Here is a 21,331-nt window from a genome sequence, read left to right on the forward strand (position 1 = left end):
CAGGGGGGATTTCATATATATCCTAACTTTGTTTATCTGGCTCTACAGCCATTACTAAAATAAATTAAACTGCCAAAATGAAATCCAGACATATAAATCCCAAACAATGACACCAGAAACTGTTGTCATTGTTTCAGCTAGAGTGCACTGCTAGCAACAAAGAACATTTGTACAGAAGGCTGTGGTAACATTTTCAGAGGTGTCTATTAGCCACCGACAGGTAATATAAGACCGTGTCGATTTCCACCGCCTTTCGATAAATGAGAAAAATCCAAATTTACTAAAGGCAAACATCGGCCAAACCATGAAATGGGAGTTTGGTCCTTTTTTTTTGCTAATCCATTCTTATTCTATAGTATAAATGTTTCGAATGCCTAATAATGTTAGTTTAGTATTCTAACATATATATCATCATCATGGGGCCTAAAAAATCACAGAATCTTTTGCCTTCATGTTAGTTCCCATGGACCACTAGCCTTATACTTTCCTCATTATTGCTCCTTGAGCTGTTCCATGAAAATGAGGTTCCGATCCGGTTATGCTTGCACTATGACAAATCTATATAGCTTCTAATCATTTCAAATAGAAGAATATCAGTTTGCCCACTTGAGAAATATTGTCTTTCTAGATCATTTAGGAATCGAATCACCATGAATCCTTTTTTTTTATCTTGTAGCTTCATCATACTAGGAGCACAAACATACAGAATATAGATGTATATATGATTATCAAAATTAACTGTATGCAATTCCGGGGCACATGTGGTCTATCGAATATATTTGGTATATTTTTTCTGTATCTATAGTTTACAATAATCATAATGTAGAAGTTTGACTTTTTTTTATTCGCTCTGCTATATTTAAAGATTTTAATGAATTTTTGGAATAAAATGGGAAATATTTTTAGGGGTGGGTGATGGCGTCACTCGCCCCTGGAAATGGATTTGTAGAGGAAGGTCATGGCCTCACTCGCCCCTACAAATCAATTTCAGAGTTAATATAAAAGAATATCTTATACATCTCATAGGGTCACAAGCGACTATGTAGTGTGGTGGAAAGGTAGCTACACGCGATTCGAACCTTGGTTTACACAATTATGCATATTTTGTAAAAAAAATTTGAATCTTGATAGTAGATGGGCTTGTAGTGGTGGTGGTTGGTTAGCTGAGAAATTTTTTCTTTTCTATTTTGCTTTTTTTTTTATGTTTTTTCCTCTATTTTTTTTTGGAAAATGCATTTGTAGGGGCGGGCACGTTAGAATTTTTTTAGTAGTGATGGGTAGGAAATCGGACGGCGGAATCATGATCATCATCTTTACAGTTTACTATCCCCACGCATCTTCCCTCGCATTGCTCGCGTGTTAAATCACTCCACCTCATCATTTCTCTTAATATATATCATTTCATTGTTCATTTTTTATGGTGGTGATGTGGTGGTAGTGGAGTGGGGGTGGGGGGAGGGGGGAAGGTGTTTGTGGGCATCAAAACCTCTCATAGGTCACGCCAGAGATCGATCTAATCATGGGTGAGGTGGTGTTTACGTGCCAGCAAACATTTTGGTGCCTCAGCGGGATAAGCTAGGGGTTAGGTTGAAGGAGATATGAAATAAATCACATTGTCTAATCCAAAAAAGGACAGCACAAAAATCCCACCTGTAGTTTATTACTCCCTCTATTCCAAATTGTAAGTCATTCCAACTTTTTTTTGGAGAGTCAAAATATTTCAAGTTGACCAAATTTATACGATAAAGTACTAACATTTACGATACCAAATAAGTATCATTAGATTTTTCATTAAATTTATAGTATATATCTATTTGATGCTATAATAAATCATTGTAATTTTTTTCTATAATTCTGATCAAACACATAAAAAATAGTTTGACTCTCGAAGAAAGTTGTAATGAATTATAATTTGTAACGGAGGGAGTAGTAAGGAAATAACTCCAAAGGATGGAATAGGGCAATATTTTCTCGAAAGGCCCAACAGCCTATGCTATCCTGGCAGCCCTAAAAGCAAGTTCCGTGACGCGCAAACTTTATTGATATATCGATTATAAGTAGTGCCGAAACAGTGTTACGATTTTCACACCTGGAAATGCACCCGGACACACCTCACCAGCGAGCTATAGGGAGAGGAATTGAATTATTATCCGTAGAGGAAATTAAAAATGGTACACGCACGTACGTATACGGGAACACTGTAGCGCTGCAGGTGATTTGCGCGCGAGGCTGTAGCGCGCGCCAAGAGACGATGGAGCTAGGTCTTCCGGCCGGTACGTACCTGGCCATGAGATCACATCTCATGAATGCTTAGAAACCGCCCTGCTGCCCCCGGGCGTCACGGAGGTAGCGTACCCGGCCTCATCGGCCGTCTCGTACGCAGAGAGAGAAGGGTCTGCATCCTATGTGCTCCTCTCTTCAAGGCACACATGCAACAGTGTCGTACGCTACGTTGAAACGGATACACTACCCGGCCAGGTATACGGACAGAGCCCAAGGAAAAACGGAGGCCCAACATAAAGCAGCAGCAGCAGCAGGCAGCGGTGGCAGCGGCTGCTGTCACCACTCACCAACTCCAATTAAGATCGCTTTGCTTTGCTTCGCTAGCTAGCTAGCTTCTCCCTCCCTCTCTCTCCGATCCCCCTCTCTCTACTGGCCTGGCCGCGGCCGGACCTGGCATTAGCGGCGGGCGTGGTTGCTGCGAGCTGCTAGTAGCTGCCGCCTCGCCAGCTAGATATAGCCCGAAACTCACTCCACCACTCGTTTCATGGAACCCTAGACGAAAAGTACCCTCCGCTCGCTCCTCGCCCCCCCCCCCCCCCCCCTGCTGCTAGCTTCCCCCACGGCCACGGCCCACGCCCCGCACCGCGCGCAAGAGATCGAGAAGAGATCCCGAGCGAGAAGGCCGCTGCCGGCCGGCGCGCATATATCTGTGTCGTCATCGCCATCACCCATGCCCCCCGGCCGGAGCGAGCTCCTCCACCTCCCCGAGTCATCTCATCTCGTAGTAGTGCCCGCCACCAGCGACTGAGCGATCGAGCGGCGAGCCGTCCTTGCTCCGTCCTCCCCTCCGTCCCCGAATCCATTTCCGTGTGTGTGTGCTGAGCTAGCCGCCGCGCGCGCGCCGCCCCTGCGTGCACAAGCAGGTCTCTCGATCATAAAGCAGCGAGCGAGCCCGGGGGAAGAAGAGATGATGAACAGATCGGCAGCCGCCAACGCCTGCGATGAGTTCCCCTACGTCTTCGCTTCCAACCCGGCTCCGCCCTCGCTGCTCCCAATCATGGACCAGGAGAGCAGCATCCAGAGGGAGCAGCTGGGATACAACCTCGAGGCCAACTCCCTGGCCCTCCTCCCCCCGTCCAACGCCGCCGCCGCAGCCGCCGGCCACCACCACGCCACCATCGCCGGACACGACATCCTCCAATTCTACCCTTCCTCGCACTACCTCGCCGCCTCCGGCAACCCCTACAGCAGCCACTTCTCCGGGAGCACCTTCCAGCCGTACTACCCGCAGGCGCAGGCCGCGCCCGAGTACTACTTCCCCACCCTCGTCAGCTCCGCCGAGGAGAACATGGCGAGCTTCGCGGCCACGCAGCTGGGCCTCAACCTCGGCTACCGGACATACTTCCCGCCACGAGGGGGGTTCACCTACGGCCACCACCCGCCGCGATGCCAGGCTGAGGGCTGCAAGGCCGATCTCTCCAGCGCCAAGCGCTACCACCGCCGGCACAAGGTGTGCGAGCATCACTCCAAGGCGCCGGTCGTCGTCACTGCCGGAGGCCTGCATCAGAGGTTCTGCCAGCAGTGCAGCAGGTTAGTGGATTGATCGATCGACGATGCACACATCTTGGTTCATTCTCAAACAGTCAAACTAACTGTTGGGTAGTTACTAGTTCAGGGCTAGCAGATCTTAATAATCTACTACGCATGTCTGAGCTACATCACGAGTTGCATTAAGTGTCTGATCTCAAATAAGTTCCATTATTCATCATCAGTTAACTGGCTGGCTAGATTGGAACTGATATTTTATATATGGCCTCACAATTTGGTTCTTCTAGGCTAGAGATAAAGTTTTTGCCTTTTTGGGATGATTAGTCTGTTTCATCTAATGATATTTCACCTATAATTCTGTGGATAATTACATTTTGTCAGAAATCCAATTAAATTAACATCCTTGCCTTCATGCCTTGTACCTCTGACTTCTTCAGCTGCATTTTAATCCCCCTCCACAGTTAGACCTATATATATATTTAATTTCCTCGTGTTTCCATTTCATGAGCTTTCTGAAAAAAAAATCTTATATTTCTTGGACAAACATCCAATAGCTTATCATTCCCATGCATGGTTGTGCTTAGCAAACTACGTACTCTATTTAGATGATAACTAAACACAACGAAAGAACCAACTACTGAACTGAAAAAACCAGTTGTTTACACACAAAATGTACAGTGTCATCAGATGAGAAATCAAAGATCTCTAAAAAGGTGCCATTTTCCCTCCATATCCAAGTTAATCATTTTCACTCAAAATTAATCCTCAATGATATATGGATTTACGACAGGCACCTCTTGCAGAAATCTTTCCTTGATTTTTGTCTCTTCTCCTGCTCTAGTTTATTTCTTCCTTGGCGTGTTACTCCCTTTCCATTTATTTTCCTTGACTTCTCCTTCACATTACCGGTCGAGTACAATTACTTCAAACAGTGAGCTAGCTGCCTGTACATGTATTTTGGCCTCTCAAAAGTCAGAAACAACGCCAATTTCTTCCACGTATCGCAAGACTTCGTACAACAGCACCCGAGTACGTACGTACGAGCAAAAAATTGAGATTGCAAGCAACGCCTTCTTTCATTCTCTACCCTCTCTCGCTCGCCTATTATTTCTCCTTGAAGGAAGTGGCTGTGGTAGTATCATCACTAAGCTGCTCCGATCCGTTTGCCAGACGATACATGCTAGAATATCCTTTTACCGTACCAATCCATGGATCTGCATGCCGTCACTGAGATATGGATAGATGGCTCTCAGAGTTGTACATGGATAGAGATCTCTCGATCGGCTGGAAGAGCAGCATGCACGTGTGAAGTAACCGGCCGGCAATGCATTTAAGGGTAAACAGGATCTCTCCCAGAATGATTCACTACATTGAGACACACCATATGAGTCAGCTGCAAGACTCCAAGCTGTCTGCAAGGAAGAACAGTGTTGATATATGTTTCTCATGTTCTGGATCATCATTAGTAACATGCTGTCGTTGGTCCCCGGAATGTTCTTTTTTTTTTCAGCTAGGGATGTCTTTACTTTAGCTAGGAAATGGATTTATAGTTCACTTTCTGGGGCTGAAATTCCCTATCACGAGTCATACCAAATGAGAATCCATCATATAGGTGACACCAAGTTAGCTATTATAACGAATGGTACATCGATACCATCACATGATCTTTGCTGATTAATTGGTATTTCATGTGTGTATGCATGTTAATTTTTCATATTATCCTCTTTTTCTCTTTTTTATCTCGTTCAGATTCCATCTGCTGGATGAGTTCGACGACGCGAAGAAGAGCTGTAGGAAGCGCCTAGCGGACCACAACCGCCGCCGACGCAAGTCAAAACCCTCCGATGCTGATGCCGGAGACAAGAAAAGGGCACATGGAAACAAAGCTGCCGCTGCTAAAGACAGTACGTGATACTCTCTACACCAGTTTTTTTTTTCTCGAGAGACTAATTAAACACACAAGGTCTATATATGCTTTATTAGTTGTGCGTCACGTACAGCATGCACTTATATAATTATTCTGACCTGTTTATATATATAGCTTGTTCGATTCATTTCCCTATATAGCTAATAACATCATTTCCTTGGAATAATCGAAATCTCAACAGAAGCAGGAAGTAGCAGCAAGAACATGGACATTGGAGACGGGTTGGGTACACAGATGCTAGGGAGTGCGCTCTTGTCAAAGGATCAAGATCAAGCCATGGATCTTGGAGAGGTGGTGAAAGAAGCGGTGGATCCCAAGGGAAAGGCCTCGATGCCACAGCATCACGGCATGCATCATCAGAACCACCACGGCTTCCCCTTCCATTCTTCGTCTGCAGGCTCTTGCTTCCCCCAGACCCAAGCAGTGTCTGGTGATACCACATCAAATATAGCTCAAGTGCAAGAGCCGAGCTTAGCTTTCCACCATCAACACCACCAACACAGCAACATCTTGCAGCTCGGGCAGGCGATGTTCGATCTCGACTTCGAACACTAGTCAATATTTGATCGGCTCTCTCCCCTCCCTCTCTATATCTCGTTTCTCCTTTCTTGTTTGTGTGCGTAATCCGAACTTTTTTTCATATTTAAATATTCTGTGTTAATTACTGTAATGTGGACATAATAATATATAGCCTATGCTTGCCATGCAATCATCTACTAGTATATCATAATCAATCCTTTCGTTGCTCATTATACTAATATAAGCTAGTACTTTTTAAGGCACATGTGTACTCCCTCCGTATTGGTAAAGGAAGTCGTTTAGGACAACGACACTGTCTCCAAAACACAGCTTTGACCTCTTATTTTAAAAAAAATATTTATAGAAAAGTGATATACATAAAATTTTATGAAAGTACTTTTCAAGACAAACCTATTCATATAATTTTCACATTTATAATCTCAACAATTTAAAAGTTATTGATGATTTATATTCCCAATGTTTGACCCAAATCTTGTCCAAAACAACTTTCTTTACCAATACGGAGGGAGTACTCAATGATCTATATTACAATTATTTATGTAATTGCTCATCTATGGTAATAATAAGGTAACTTATTGGTGCGTCGTCAGATAATAACTTCTGTGTGATGAGAGAAAAATGTGCATATATCATATTACTATTCGTCCTGAGTTGTGGGCATATTTGTTGGATAACTATTCATGTGCAAGGATGGTTATGATTTTCCATCTTATGAGTGATTAAGTTTTATTTTCATCAGTAGAGTGTAGATATCCAGAGAAGATCGTGAACATAAATGTGGTTAATTAATGCGGCAGTGCTGAATTTCTGTACAATGACAAACACAATATTCGGGCTGAGCGAAAATTAGAACTTAAACATGCGAAGCACCTTTTTGCTCCGTTATATGCATGTTATGGTACGGAAACATTTTTAAATACTGGTGGATGCGGGCGTGCATATGCATGTGAAACTAGACTCATTGCATTACACAACAGTGTGTACAATGAACATGTTTTTGATTCGTTCCAGTGGCTTCAATGGTAACTAAATTCTTCTGGAACAAACAACTAAGTGAATCATAAAAAAGTGGCAGAGCAAATCGATGATGGTGTGATATAGTATAGTAGGAAACTATTATCAACTGCTAACCAAATTGATTTAGGCTTCCTGAACGTTAGCTTTCAAAAGATCAGTGGAAGTCTAGATCATTATTGTACTTGCTATATATACTGTATGGATGATGGGCTGATGGCCCAGGCTCCGGTGGTTTAGTAATCTAGCTAGTTGGAGTCTTCCGAGATCAGGACAAATGCATGCTATATATTGATATTTGATAGTTACATCCATGTATACCAGTATGTTCAGTTGGTTGGTTTAGTTTAATATGATAGTTGGACAAGAACAGTCTATTCTCAAAATTAAGTTGCCATCATTATTGCCTCAGCATCATATTTTTTACAAATCAGAAGTAAAGCTAATTCTTATCCAATAACCAGCAGGTAAATGAAAAATGCAGCATGCATGCATCAATATATATAGTTTGTGACACGATTCCTTCTATGATGAGGATTTATCGTCCGTAAAAGTGTAACAAGTTATCATTAGTTTCAAGTACATAATAGACATAATAAGGTGGAGATTGTCGTGGGTACAACCACTAAGCATGCATATGCACTCTCTGGCGCCTGGATCATCCTAGATCAGGCTATAGTTTGCGACGATGATGCATCCTGCTTGCCAACAGGAAAAATCTATACCTTGAAACTTTCATCACGAGAATAATGGATCAACCTAAGAATTTTTAAAATGGGTTCTAGATGGATAAAAAGAGAAAAAAAATGGATAGAACGGCCAAGGGATAAGGATGAGCATGTATACAATGATTGTAAACTAGAAGCGTGCAATATTGTGTCATAAAAAAGTGACATTATCGGTACCCTGCAACTGGGGTACCCACTCCTACTGTGCCAAGACTCGCGTAGTTATCCGTAACTACGCCCTAAGGAGCTGAGCAGCCGGACCCCTAGGGTCCAACTCCATCTCACCGGACCAACGGTCCCGGACCCGCTTCCCGCTCGGGGACGGGTCCGGTGTCACCACGTGTCCCATAGGTGGAAATGCTCAGCACCTGTGGCCGCGGACCCGGACCCCCGCAGGTGGGTCATCCGGACTCCCGCAGATGGGTCCGGGACCTCCACGTGCCTATCCGGACCCCCGTGAGCTCTCGGCTCAGCTAGCTGCTCGGGAGGGATCCGGAACCGCCACGTGTCACGCAGACGCGGGCGCGGGTGCAAGCCTTCCGCTGGAAGCTCCCTCACCCACCCGCATTAAGTGCGAGTGGTTGAGGCGTGCTCTGCTGCCGCTGGGCACGGGGCAGCTTTTGTCAGTCCACACTGTGGATCGCCAGTTACCGAGGCGACTCGTTAGTTACCAAGGCAAGTATTCAAGACTCAGCGCCGCGCGCATGGGCGACGAGTCATGATGACCAGCTACTAACTGGAGCAACAGTGCACGCTGCTACAGCGGACTGAGTCAGTAGTTCGGCGCTTTATCATGACCTCGATGCGCGGCTCCAGAGGCTAGACTCTACTCCGACAGGACAGCTTAAGACCATCCCTGGTCAGAAGCTACGCACTGAAGCCGACGATAAGATCTCCGGATCTGTAGCATTTAAGGCTCCGCTGTGTACAATATCAAATATATCGCCGGGCCCACCTGTCGAGGCCCCGCTCAGTGTACGTGCTCCCCTTGGACATATAAAACGGAGAGCACGCCCGCTAGGCCAAGGGGGGGGGTTCACACAGACACGAGGTTCCACAAGTTTTCACACATGCAGAGACAGGCATAGCTCCTCCCTCAGCTTGCACACAAGCTGAGGCCAAGCGAGGGCAGACACAATACAAGCTCGGATTCACTCCGAACAATCCCGTTCTCAACCACTTGAGAGCACAAGCAATACAACACACAGTGGACATAGGGTATTACGCTCCGGCGGCCCGAACCACTCTAAACCGACTGTGTTCATCATGTTCTTGCATCTAGATTGGACTAATTCTAGCTAACCCCCAAGTACTCACCCTTTGGGTTTAACCGGGTGCACTACGCCACCCGACTGTGGATTTGCACACCATGACAGACATCTATATATCTAAATCAGTGGCGGATGCAGCATTGGGTCTAGGGGGCTCCAGCCCCCTAGACCCCAAAAAACAAAGGAGCCCCCTCTTGAGCCCCTCTCTATTTTTTAGAAGAAAGGAGGAGGGAGAAGGAGAGGAGGAAGAAAGGGACAGAGAGGAGGAAGAAAGGGACAGAGAGGAAGAAGAAATCAGCCCCCCCATTTCTGGATCCGCCACTGATCTAAATATCAATCAATTCGCACACGCTATTAAAATTGACAGGTAGCATCTTTGATATTTGTTTTCCAGGGAAGAAAGAAAGAAAGAAACTGGGAAAAATATAGCTGGAGAAGGCGAGAGGGGCTGTGTTTAGTCCCCCTGGAAAGCACTGTAGCGATAGGAAAAAACAACTGTAGTACACTGTAGCACGTTTCGTTTGTTTGTGGTAGATATTGTCCTACCATGACCTAACTAGGCTCAAAAGATTCGTCTCGCAATGTACATCAAAACTATGCAATTAGTTTTTTTATTTACCTATATTTAGTACTCCATGCATGGGTCATTTGCTACATTTAATGTTTCGATGTGATGGAGATGTGATGGAAAGTGATGTTTTTGTGGGGGTTTTTGGTGGATCTAAACGGGGCCAGGGTAGCTATGGTTTGGCCCATCGACCTAATCGTGGAAAATGTATATATCGATGGGGTGGATGAATTAAGCCTGGCAAGTTACGGGCACCGGCGGTTGAAAGTTGACTTGCGCGCGTGGATGCAACGCAACACAACGCAACTAACCCCGGGCGACTTAATGCTGATCGGCCAGCCAGCTTGTTCATCTATATCATCAAGTGAAACCATCAAGAAGCCCATCAATGGCGGCCAGCAATGCCAATGCCAATGCTCTGTGCAGTGTACTGACGAACTCACATTCTGGTAGAATTTTACACTGCCTGACGAAGGGTACGTATTAATTAAAGAGTGTACGAGGCGTTACGGCCGCGTGTGTACAGGCGTACGGTGATTGCAGGTAGCGGCACTACAAATTGACACCCCCTTTTGCAACGCAAATATGCGTTGCTAAAAGTTCATATATACGTTGGTAGGGTTTATACCAACGCATCTTGTATGCGTTGCCTAAAGTGGCGTTGCAAGGATCTATTGCAACACTTATTTATGTGTTGGTAACATGTAGTAATAACCGTTGCAAAGTTGCAACGCATAATGTTTGATCATGGCAACACTTATATGTGTTTGTACAGACCATGTGTGAATAGCCTCTATGGTTTGTTGTAACGTGTAGATTTAGTTTATTGCAACACTTATATGCATTGTAAGGATTAAACCATTTGTTCATTAATATTATATAATTATTTATTTTTGAGACAACAATAAAGATAATATTGTACAATTTAATAAAAATGCAATACCATCCAACATAAAAATAAACACACTGAGCCATATATATATTTATTATAAATAATTTGTCGCATTACAAAGTACCATCTAAATTCATGACACATTTTTTTTATAGAGCACATGTTCCTATGTGAGCAAATATGAAACATTTAAAAGATCCATCTTAGCATGCTAGCTGTCCTCCTTTCTCCTTCCTTCAGCTCAGTCAAGCATTCCTCTGCTGTGATCATATATCTATCTTCTCGATCTGCAAATGAAAATCAAATTAAATAATATGACACACATGAGAACTGAAATCTCAATGGGTTATAGAAAAGACCGTACAAAAGTTGAAGGCCATGCAACATGGGCTCCTCCTTCTACATCTCTAAGAACCTTGTAGTTTTTGTATGGTCGTATCAATGGTTCATCTTCTACCATTACAAAACTAACAGAAACCATCCAAAATTCTTTGCCTAGCTGAACACCATCAAGTTTCTGTTTTGGATCACAACTCACTAGTTTACCCATTGCAACAGTCTTGTTTCGATTTTTCCATCTCTGTAAGTATACTTTGGTGCCAACCTGGTTCACAAATATATGCATACAACAAATAAGCACATAATAGATCACAGTCTGTCTAAGAAATTGAATAATCATACCTTCATTGTATTGCCAGTTGACAAACTTGCTGTACCACGATGATTCTTCTACAAAAGTATATATGGGGATTCTTAGACTCCAGTTGTAAGAACAATTAAGAAAAGGATAAAATGAAGTTGTAAGCAATGTGTCTTAGACACTAGCAGGTACTGATGCACTAGGCCTTTTTGAGATCTTGTTCAGCTGGTAACATGTCAAAATCGATAACTTAGTTGTGGAAAATAAGCTAACAAAAATATCAATGCTAGAAAGATATTTACTTGGTACTGAGATGCTTCAAAATTTGAGGGAGTAGCATATGTTTCCTTTGAGACAACCTGTAATATGTGCTCGTTTAATACAACAATTTGATAAAGTTCATAGAACAGTATACTGCCATTCTATTAGAAAACTCAGAAAGCAGTGGCAATAACGGTATTTAGCAACATGAACAGAATATATTGCTTTGCATCCATGTGTTAAGTTTGGTGTGCAAACCTTGTCGTTACTACAATTATCTCTGTAATGTGCTGGCACATCCTCATTCTCCATGTAATCATCTTGCTCCGTCTATAGTGAATAAGAATAAATTAATATATTCTTTCACCAACAAAATCTACAGGCAGTGCTTCATGAATACCTGTAAGCTAATATTTATTGTGGCTGGGGTAGATGAGTCCGAATTTGTGGTTCCATATGAGTGCTCAGCCACCTTCTTTACAGAGGAACCAAAAGAATATTTAACCAAAATACCTTACAATGATTCATCACTGAAAAATAGCTTCCTTACATGTTTCTTTGAGCTAAGAACATCTATTTTTCTCTGCATCATAAGATTTTGCCTCTGCAAGCACAAGGTATAATAATGATAATGATGATGTTGGGGCCCTTCTCTTAATACTAATAATAATGATGATGATGATGTTGATAAGCACTTAAGGTATATGAATATCAAATAATCTCCTCAATCATAGATAAATAGTATAAAGTAGATTCATCATACATGACTAATGGTATTCTTACTCCTAGAAAAATTATCAATGGCTTCTCTGTGATTTGGACCCGTCTCCTAGTTATTTTATTTCTTCCTTTTCTCACTGCCAGATGGATATTTTCTAGATAACGTGCTTGTGTGCTGTAAATTAAAGGAACAAACAATTGCATAATTAGTGGAGTAGGCACTAGAGTAAACCTCAATCAGTACCTGGTCCTAATTGTCTGATTCCTGACCAGCAGATCAGTTGGCTAAAATGGATGACCTTATCTACTCTCCTCGTCTCCTTGATGTGTTCTGTTGTGACAAAAATTAACTAAATAACATAGTAGGATAGTCAGGATTGAATTGATCAACTGATTAGCAAAAGAAGGGTCTGAGACGGGTGATGGAAACATGGCGATCACCTGATCTGTGCACGCAGTCACGATCTCACAGCCTGAGGGAGGCGCCTTGAATCGTTGAATCCGATCCACATCTTGGCGTGATGGTGTACGGACGTCAGATGTCCGTGACGGCGGCCGCCCCTCCCGCGCCCCCCCCCCTCAGGGCCGGGCCTGAGATCAAGCAGCAGTACTCAGGGGTGGGCAGACGCGCCCGCCCGCCTACCGTATTCACCGTGATGGGCAGTCTCGGCGGCGGAGCGGACCGGATCTGGGTCGAGCGACGGTGACTCTTGAGGCGGCAGGAAGAGGAGAGGTATGGACAATAGAGTGCTTGTGCGATGGCAAAGAATAGAAAATGGACCCTGTTTCAGCTGGGATAACTGACGAGATCCACAAATCAGGGGGCGGTTCCCATGCTGTTTTCACACGGTCAACTCCAGTTAGTCTCTATGAACGGTGGGGCCATTGTTAGACTTCTCAATAATTAGATTACAAGTGTGCGGGAAAAAGGTACCAAATAAAAAAAAAGAGGGAAACAATGGCGGGAGAAGGTTACAGATCCAAATATATTATAGGCCTTGGAAAAGATGGCGGGAGCCAGAAAAAAAACAAAAAAAGTGATTACGCTGAGTTTAAATTAAAAATATGGTTATTAGTATTAGATCCAAATTAAATGAATATTTGGGATTGTAAATAGATTCAAATGAAAAAGTTATCTATAGTTTATAACTTTTCGAGATCTACAACTTTGCTTTTGGTCAATTACCCATCCGAGGTCATACGAAAAATTGGAATTTCAAATGTGAAAAGTACTACAACTTTGGTATAATGTTCATCTTCATTGCAAGCAGGGCCGGCTCACGGTTTTCAAAGGCCACATGGCGAGCCAGATACTATAGGCCCTTTAGATTAAGTATTTTTTATTTGTAATGGTAACTAAAAAGAAGGTATAAATTCTAATAATATATGTAATTTATGAAGAATAATGCCAATATTACAAACAAAAATGATAGAAATATAAAACTAGAATTACCTGCAACCTGCTAGAGCGCTAATGCTAGCGCCTAGGCAGTAGATGCTCGCGTGGGCTATGGTGCCGCCACGCCAACCGGCCTGTGTTTGCATGAGTGCATTGGACTCTGATCTCCGGTGTCGGTGTCGGGTCGTCGTCTAGAGAAGGAGAACACCCGATGTCGGGTCCAAGCGAAAGCAGATGAAAACAAAACACCAAACATCGAGTCACGATCGCGGCGTGGAAGGGGGGAGTCCATAAGACCGGGCGCTACTCGGACCCCGAATGGATCTATCACAGAAGGCATGATGAGCTACTTTCTTCTTAGATGGGCCGAAAATAAGAAGTTAGATTGGCCTAATATATCAATTTGTGGTACATATAAAAAATAGGAACACTTTTTTAACATGGATCAATTTTCCAAAATCAAAAGATTATTCCGTCATGTGTGATAGTTTGATTGCCAGTCACACGTGGGGACTCCTAACATTTGCCGAAAAACCTGCATGCCTGGGCTCGTATACTCCGAATTGAGTCAAGTACTACTACCTAGTACCTACAACATACTAGATGTTGGGCCCCCCTCCTCCGTGAGCCCGGGCTATCGCCCCGGCTGCCCTCCCCCTTAAGCCAGCCCTGATTGCAAGTCATATAAGAAAGTTACGAAGTTTTTTGTGCACCCCATAACAAGGTTCTGAAATAAAAAATGTCAATGACCTACTTTTAAACACAAATATGTGTGTAGTCTAATGGTAGAGAAGAGTTTATCATGTTGGGGATCGTGGGTTCGAACCTGTGTCTTGCCCTTTTTTTGTCGACAGCTCCTGTGTATATTATTTTATTAATCATCTACCTCATACACAGCGCATCAAAAGAGCTTGCTTGTTGTAAAAAAAAATTAAAAAAAACACTAAGTCCCGCATAGCTGACAAAGGCACATAGGAGTGCGGATATGCTTCCAACGGTTTAGTAAACGTTGCTGTCTTAGCGGATATGCTTCCAATGGTTTAGTAAACATTGCTGTCTTATTCCTTGCAACAAATAAATTATGTGTTGCCATCTATCCGTTGCAAAAGGGGGTGTCAATTTGTAGTGCGGAACCTTCAGAGAGAGGAGTATAGTACTACTACGCCGACGCCGAGATTGGCTCCAAGCGGATGATCGATGAGCACACGCATGTCTAACGAAGCAGCTGGTACTAGCTAGTAGCTAATTAATTATTGCTTTGTTTAGTTAGTGAGCTAGCTAGGTAGAGACGTTACTGAATCTGCAAGCCAAGGTCTTTCATCGCCGTTTTTACCTGCTGCTGCTTGGCACCAAGCTATCCAAGCAAGCAAGGACATGTCGGCGGTACGTGTACGTGATTCAGGCAACTGCAGCGTCAGCGTCACTGTTCGATTCGGCGCTGAGGACGGAAGGGCTAGCTAGCTACCACTCGCCAGCGATACGACGTGTCGTTTTTCTTGCACGTCTCCTAGCTTGAATCCGAGGTTATGGGTAGTGAGAGTAGATTTCTAGCTGCATGATTTTCTCGTTGCCCTGACATGACGCTGGCAGACACGAGATCGCAGGGCGAGCTGCGCACCACGTCGGCGATCAGTGATCGACAGGCGCATGGGTAGCCTGCTCTGCAGGTGGTCGGATCGATGATCGATGCACCGTGATCGCTAGAGGTCGCAAGAAGTTTTTGGACACGGACCGAGAAATGGGCCGTAACGTAACCAAGCGAGAGGTCTGGATTATTAGAGGGCTCAGATTTGGGCTGTTGTACCAACAGGTGGAATTGGCCCGAGAAGCGGCCAGCTTGTGATACGGGCCGACAGCTTGTCATACTCGCTCTATGGGCCAAAGATCTCTTCTACCCCGGCGCTAGAAAATGGAAAACGCTATGCAACGGAATCATCTTTTTCATTTTCAAAAGTTGAAATGCACACACGCCCCGGCGTGGCGCTGCAAAATGCTATGCAACAGTAAACAGTATCCTGCTATCTTTTGCTAAAAAAAAAGACCGCATCCTTCCGATTTCAAAGTTTTTTATACTCAATTTAAAAGTTGAAGTGCACACACGCGCTCGGTGTGCCGCTGAAAAATGCTGTGCGCAAACCATATAAGTTTCTGGTGCTCCTGATCAGGCGCATCACCGGTGTTATTAATCATAAGAAAAGCATCCATTAGAGCATCTGGAGTTGTGGATGGAAACACGAGTAACCATATCATCATCCATTAGGGCGAGGCACACCTCATGAATTTCTATCATCCACCGACCCCCACACCTGCTGCGTCAAAGAATCAACGGCTACCAAAATCTCACTCACCACCGACCGTATAAACAAGAAAAAGAAAAAGTTCTTTCACGAATCCACCAACCAAGCTACGAGCCTACTAATGATCAGCACGCACGCACACACGCCCGCCCGCCTACTAATGCAGATGCGAGCCCGCCGGCCGGCTAGTTGACGGCGGTGCAGACGCGGCGGATCTCGCCGCCGCTGCCGGTCTTGAGGCCGATCCTGCCGAGCTTGGCCATGGCGGCGACGAAGGCCTCCTGGAAGGCGGTGCTGTTGGCGGCGAAGAGGTTGACGGTGGGGCGGGAGCGGCGGTCGGTGAAGAGCACCTGGTCGGAGGCGAGCAGGCCCTTGTTGTAGCGGAGGTTGTTGAAGTAGGCGTTGTCGAAGACCCGGGGCGTGGACACGTCCAGCATCGCGATCGCCGTCGGGCTGTAGTTGATGGGGCACACCCGCCGCAGCGACCGCAGGAACTCCAGGTTCATCGGCGGGTTCCACGGCAGGTGCTGCTTGAACGTGTAGATCCGACGGATGAACTTGTCGCAGTGCGTCACGCCGATCGTGTGCGCGCCTGCACGCAAGCAGATAGTGGACTTCATTTTTACGATCCTATCCATGGCAAGTGCAGTTCTGAATTTCTGATAGATCATCTCATACGGTTTCTCAAAAGAGCCTGTATAAAAAGTTTCTTTTCCATTTTTACTACTATATACAGCCTACAGGTACTTTGCATGGACAAAATTTGGTGGTTCAGTCTTTGTTCAGTTGCAAAATTCAAAATTCCAAATCTATCACATCGAAAGAGAATCTTACATGCATGAAGTATTAAATCTAGATGAAATAAAAAAACGAATTGCATAGTTTGCTTGTAAATTGCGAGACGAATCTAATGAGTCTAATTAGACTATGATTAGGCACTAAAGTGCTACAGTAATTGCTACAGCACGCATGTTCTAATGATAGATTAATTAGACTCATTAGATTCGTCTCAGTTTACAGACAAGTTCTGTAATTAGTTTTATAATTAGTCTATATTTAATACTTCAAATGTGTAAAGATTCTATTTTAAAAAATTTACAAGCGCAACTAAACAAGACCTCAGTCAAAAGTTACTGCTGCTTGTTTCGATTTTGTCACAGGAAAGGCCTCGCGCGTTCAAATCTGAATCTAAGGAGCAGTGTTCAATTTAGCCCGTGTTTAGTTCGAATGCAAAAAAATTTTGCGATGAAATCTTACTAATTTGAAGTACTAAATGAAGTCTATTTATTAAATTTTTTGCACAGATGGGTTGTAAATCGCGAGACGAATCTAATGATGCTAATTAATCTATGATTAATCAATAATTTGCGGATGGTTACTGTAGTATTACTATTGCAAATCATGGATTAAGTAGACTCATTAAATTTGTCTCGCGATTTACAGCCCAGCCATACAAAAAATTTTGTAAATAGACTTCATTTAGTATTCTATACATGCGTCGAAATATTCGATTTGATATTTTTTTGTTTACGGGGTTTATTGGGTGGGACTAAACAGCGCCTTAACTACGATAGTAGGATCTGACAGAAACCAAGAACATTCAGACAAAGTGTCCTCTGTTCCCATGTACTATAAATAGCATTTTATAATCCTCCCAACACAGAATCAAGGATAAAACAAAACATGAATGCCCAAACAGGATAAACACATGCGTCAGAGAAAACAGCGCACTAAAACCCCTCAAAAGTTCCTTTTAGCGATACTTTATTATTCTTCAGAGGCATCAAAACCAAAAACCCAGAATGAAACAGTGTTGCTTTTGAAAAGCTGTTTGAGCCTGTTATTGTCTGATTACTTTTACCACTTCATGCCGGTTTTCCCCCTCTAGATGTGCACTTTTCCTGCAAACAAAGTACTCTGCACCTGTAGAACGTTTTTCTATCCAGGCTGTGTTTAGATGAGGGGAAGAGGGTCACATCAGTCACTGTAGTACACTGTAACACTTTTCGTTTGTTTGTGATAAATATTGTTCTACCATGACCTAACTAGGTTTAAAAGATTCGTCTCGCAACGTACATCAAAACTATGCAATTAACTTTTTTTTATTTAACTATATTTAGTACTCCATGCATGGATTATTTACTATATTTAATGTTTCGATGTGATAAGAGATGTGATGAATGTGATAGAAAATTTGGAAATTTTGTGAGAACTAAACACACCCCCTATAAGTTCTCCAAAGCACACAAGACGAAACAGGGTTTTCTGGCTCTTCGAAAAGAACAGGGGGGAGGCAGAGTAGCATAGAACAGTGAACCCCTTTGTCTTGTGCCGCAGCAAACAGAGGATAGAGTCACGTGAGCCACACAGAGTGCTCGAGAAAGATGCTCCAACTGCGATCAAGCCCACTTAATAGTAAACAAACACTGACAAAGACGCATTGTCGATTTAATTCGCAACCTAGAATGTCACCTCAAGTTTCGTTTCGACGAACTGTTTGCATGAATGTTTTTTTTTTGCAGGAATCTTTGCAATGGCATGAATCTTTTTGCGGGATTCAAATAAAAACAGTAGAGTTCTTCAAATGAAAAGAAAAACAGTAATGGGAGAGCACACGCACCTGAGAGCGCGATCATGTCCGTCTGCGTGAGCCCGTTCTGCGCGAACAGGGAGTTGAGCTGGTCCAGGTTGAAGCCCGGCCCCGGGAGGACGTGCTTCACGATGGCCCTGTTGAACGTCTTGCCGTCCAGCCGCCCGAGCTCCACGGCGTAGTTTGGCCCACCAAGCTGCAGCAGCAGGAGACAACCATGGCGGCGTTAGCGACGATGGACGTGGACGTGGTGAATTGAATCCCTCTTTTTACTGCAGATAGAAGACCAAGCAGGAGTAGTTTGGAAGCTACACTGCTCGCATTCCATGGCTGCGGTCTACTGAGTGGAAACTTTGTCCCCTCCCCGCTGGTCACCCAGACGAAACGCTTGCGAGAACGGACATGGCGTCGCAGCCGCCGCCAGCGCGTCACGGGACCTAGCTGCGTGACGAGGCTCACGCGGCCGTGCTGGGCGGCGTCACGGGCAGCACGCCCGGACACGGCTGGGTACGTCGAGCACAGCGGGGCGGCGTGTCACCTAGGGTCCTAGACTAGTCGCGTGTCATGTCACTGTCGCGACGATCCGTCACGCTGCGTAAAGCGCAGCGCCCGGTCGTCCGTGTCAGGCCGAGGCTGTTGCCCGCCGCCTCGAGAGAGGCGAAAGGCCCCGGCCAGCGGCCATTCCTGCCTGCGCTGCGCGTGCAGCGTGCTAGCTCCCTCTTGCTCCCAATGGCCGCCGGCCCGAGAGCCCGGCGCGGCGCAGGCACAGCGGGCACGGCGGGGCGCGGGTGGCTTCGCCTCGGCGACGCGAAGTGCCCGCCCGTCCGGGGGCATCCGGGCCGCGGGCCAGCGGCTGACACGCCGCACATGCCGGCTCTGCTCTGGGCGCTGCGGCCGAATCGGAGTGGTGCGCCGCGCTGTGCAGGCCCCCCGCCCCGGCCACGGCGTGGTCCGCCAGCGGCCGTCGAAAAAGTCACTGGCACGCAGGCTCGGAACAGTGCCGGTCCGGCCCCACCTGTCATCAGGCCGGCCTAACCTTACTGCAGGTGGGGAATGCGGTGCCGGTGCAAGTGCAAGGCAACGCGAGGGTGAACTGAACCGAGACCGACCAGCAAGGCGAAGGCTTTAGTGTGGGCCCGTGCGTGCCTGGCCGCTGACGCCGGTGCGCCCTGCGGCGACAGGTTTGGCGACCGGATGGTATTGGCCATGGTGTACGCGTACGAGATAGAGGTAGCAGTGCGGTGAAATCGGCAGCAGGATGACTGGTGGTGAGAGCGAGAAAGGCCGTTGGGTTGGGTTACCATACCAGGGAGACGACGTCACGTGCGGCCATGGCGAGGATGTCCGCGCACGAGACCTTGCCGGCGCAGCCCGGGAGCGCCTCCACGGCCGCCTTGGCCTTGTTGATGGCGTCCACGGCGTCGGGCGACAGCGTGGCGTCCGCGCCGCTGTGGCTCTCGTCGTCCCCGTTCGGCGCCATCAGCATCACCGACGCGTCGCATCCCTTCGATTCAGGATCGAGAGAACACGCATGCAAGGTCAGCGCAGCAGACGGGCAAGGCAATGCACGGTGAAATCGCAACATCCGCATGCAGGAGACCATGGCGTGCGGTGCTAGCTTACCCGGACGAAGCAGTCGTGGAAGAAGAGGCGGAGCGTGCCGGGGCCGACGGCGAAGCTCTGCTGGAGGCGCTGCGAGATGACGGAGCGCACGGTGGACTCGGCGCTGGGGCACGAGCTGGCGTAGTAGTTCTGCCGCAGCTGCGCCCTCGCGGCCCCGGCGATGCCCAGCGTCAGGACGGCCACCGCGAGCGTCAGGAGGCCGCCGGCTCCCGCCATTGCCTGCCCTCGCTAGCGATCGAGCTGAGCTCGGTCCTCTTCCTCTCCCCTCGGTGCGGCGGCTGCGTGTCACTGACACCGGCTGTGCGCGGGGCGACGGGGCTCTGCAGCGAGGAGGAAAGTGCGGGAGGTTGCCGTGGATATATAGGAGAGGGCTGGGCGGTGCCGTGGTGGTGGTTACAAATGCGCGCGCGCGCAGGTCAGGGACTCAGGTTCGGGGGCAAGGAAAAAGATGCAGGGGTGGCACGGCACGGCGCGGCGCTATGGGCAGTGGCAGTGCGGTGTGGGGAAGGAGGAACATCACGGCGGGGATCGAGAGAGTAGTTGGACACAATCTCGGCGCGGAGGCGGAGGGGATGGGAATACCTTTTTTCCTTTTCCGGTTACCGATGCCCAATTCTTTAGTGGCCTTGTTCAGTGATCGATCAGGCAGACATGGCGTTCCAGCTAGCTCCTGGTCCTGGATTACTCTACTCGATTCGACCTGTTGTTGCTTGTAACTGCAGGTGGTTACCCATAGCTGATAGCTCTGATAGATTTCTAGGAGCTTTACTGAGCCACCAAAACACACATTCTTGCCTCGGTCTTGTGTTCCAAACACAGAGCAAGAGTTCATTTTACTGTAGGATTGCTTACTAGTTACATGAACCTCAGCGCGTGGATGGCGAGGACATGGTGCGCATGAGCCAGTGTGTCTGTGCGCACCAGCGTAGTAGCAAGCTAGCTGCGCTGCGCAGAGGTCGGCATGCACGCATACACAGTCAGTGCCCAGCAGCTAGCCGGCCTAGCTACCATCCAAACGCCGGGTCACATGGCCTGGCTGCGTCCAGCTCGTGGCCAGCAGCACCACCCACCCATGGCAATGGCCATGGGC

At 46.3% G+C, this 21,331-nt stretch overlaps 2 protein-coding genes across 3 annotated transcripts; one reads left to right on the forward strand and one right to left on the reverse strand.

Moving 5' to 3' along the window:
• Window positions 1-2,824: 2,824 nt before the first annotated feature.
• Window positions 2,825-6,432, forward strand: LOC120683657 (protein LIGULELESS 1-like). The gene is made up of 3 exons (XM_039965747.1): window positions 2,825-3,813; window positions 5,521-5,675; window positions 5,880-6,432. Exons 1-3 carry the CDS (start codon window positions 3,191-3,193, stop codon window positions 6,251-6,253), a joined length of 1,152 nt encoding a protein of 383 aa, XP_039821681.1. The 5' UTR covers window positions 2,825-3,190; the 3' UTR covers window positions 6,254-6,432.
• Window positions 6,433-15,950: 9,518 nt separating this feature from the next.
• Window positions 15,951-20,945, reverse strand: LOC120683216 (peroxidase 16-like). 2 transcript variants are annotated; one of them, XM_039965243.1, is made up of 5 exons: window positions 20,242-20,945; window positions 19,925-20,122; window positions 18,649-18,814; window positions 16,175-16,620; window positions 15,951-16,143 (listed from the first exon to the last, which is right to left on the reverse strand). In XM_039965243.1, exons 1-4 carry the CDS (start codon window positions 20,455-20,457, stop codon window positions 16,214-16,216), a joined length of 987 nt encoding a protein of 328 aa, XP_039821177.1. In that variant the 5' UTR covers window positions 20,458-20,945; the 3' UTR covers window positions 15,951-16,143; window positions 16,175-16,213. The 2 variants fall into 2 exon arrangements, with proteins under 2 accessions (XP_039821177.1, XP_039821176.1); XM_039965242.1 differs by having other exon boundaries at window positions 15,951-16,620.
• Window positions 20,946-21,331: the final 386 nt, after the last annotated feature.

This window comes from Panicum virgatum, chromosome 7N (genome assembly GCF_016808335.1).
Source record: "Panicum virgatum strain AP13 chromosome 7N, P.virgatum_v5, whole genome shotgun sequence".
NCBI lineage: Eukaryota > Viridiplantae > Streptophyta > Magnoliopsida > Poales > Poaceae > Panicum > Panicum virgatum.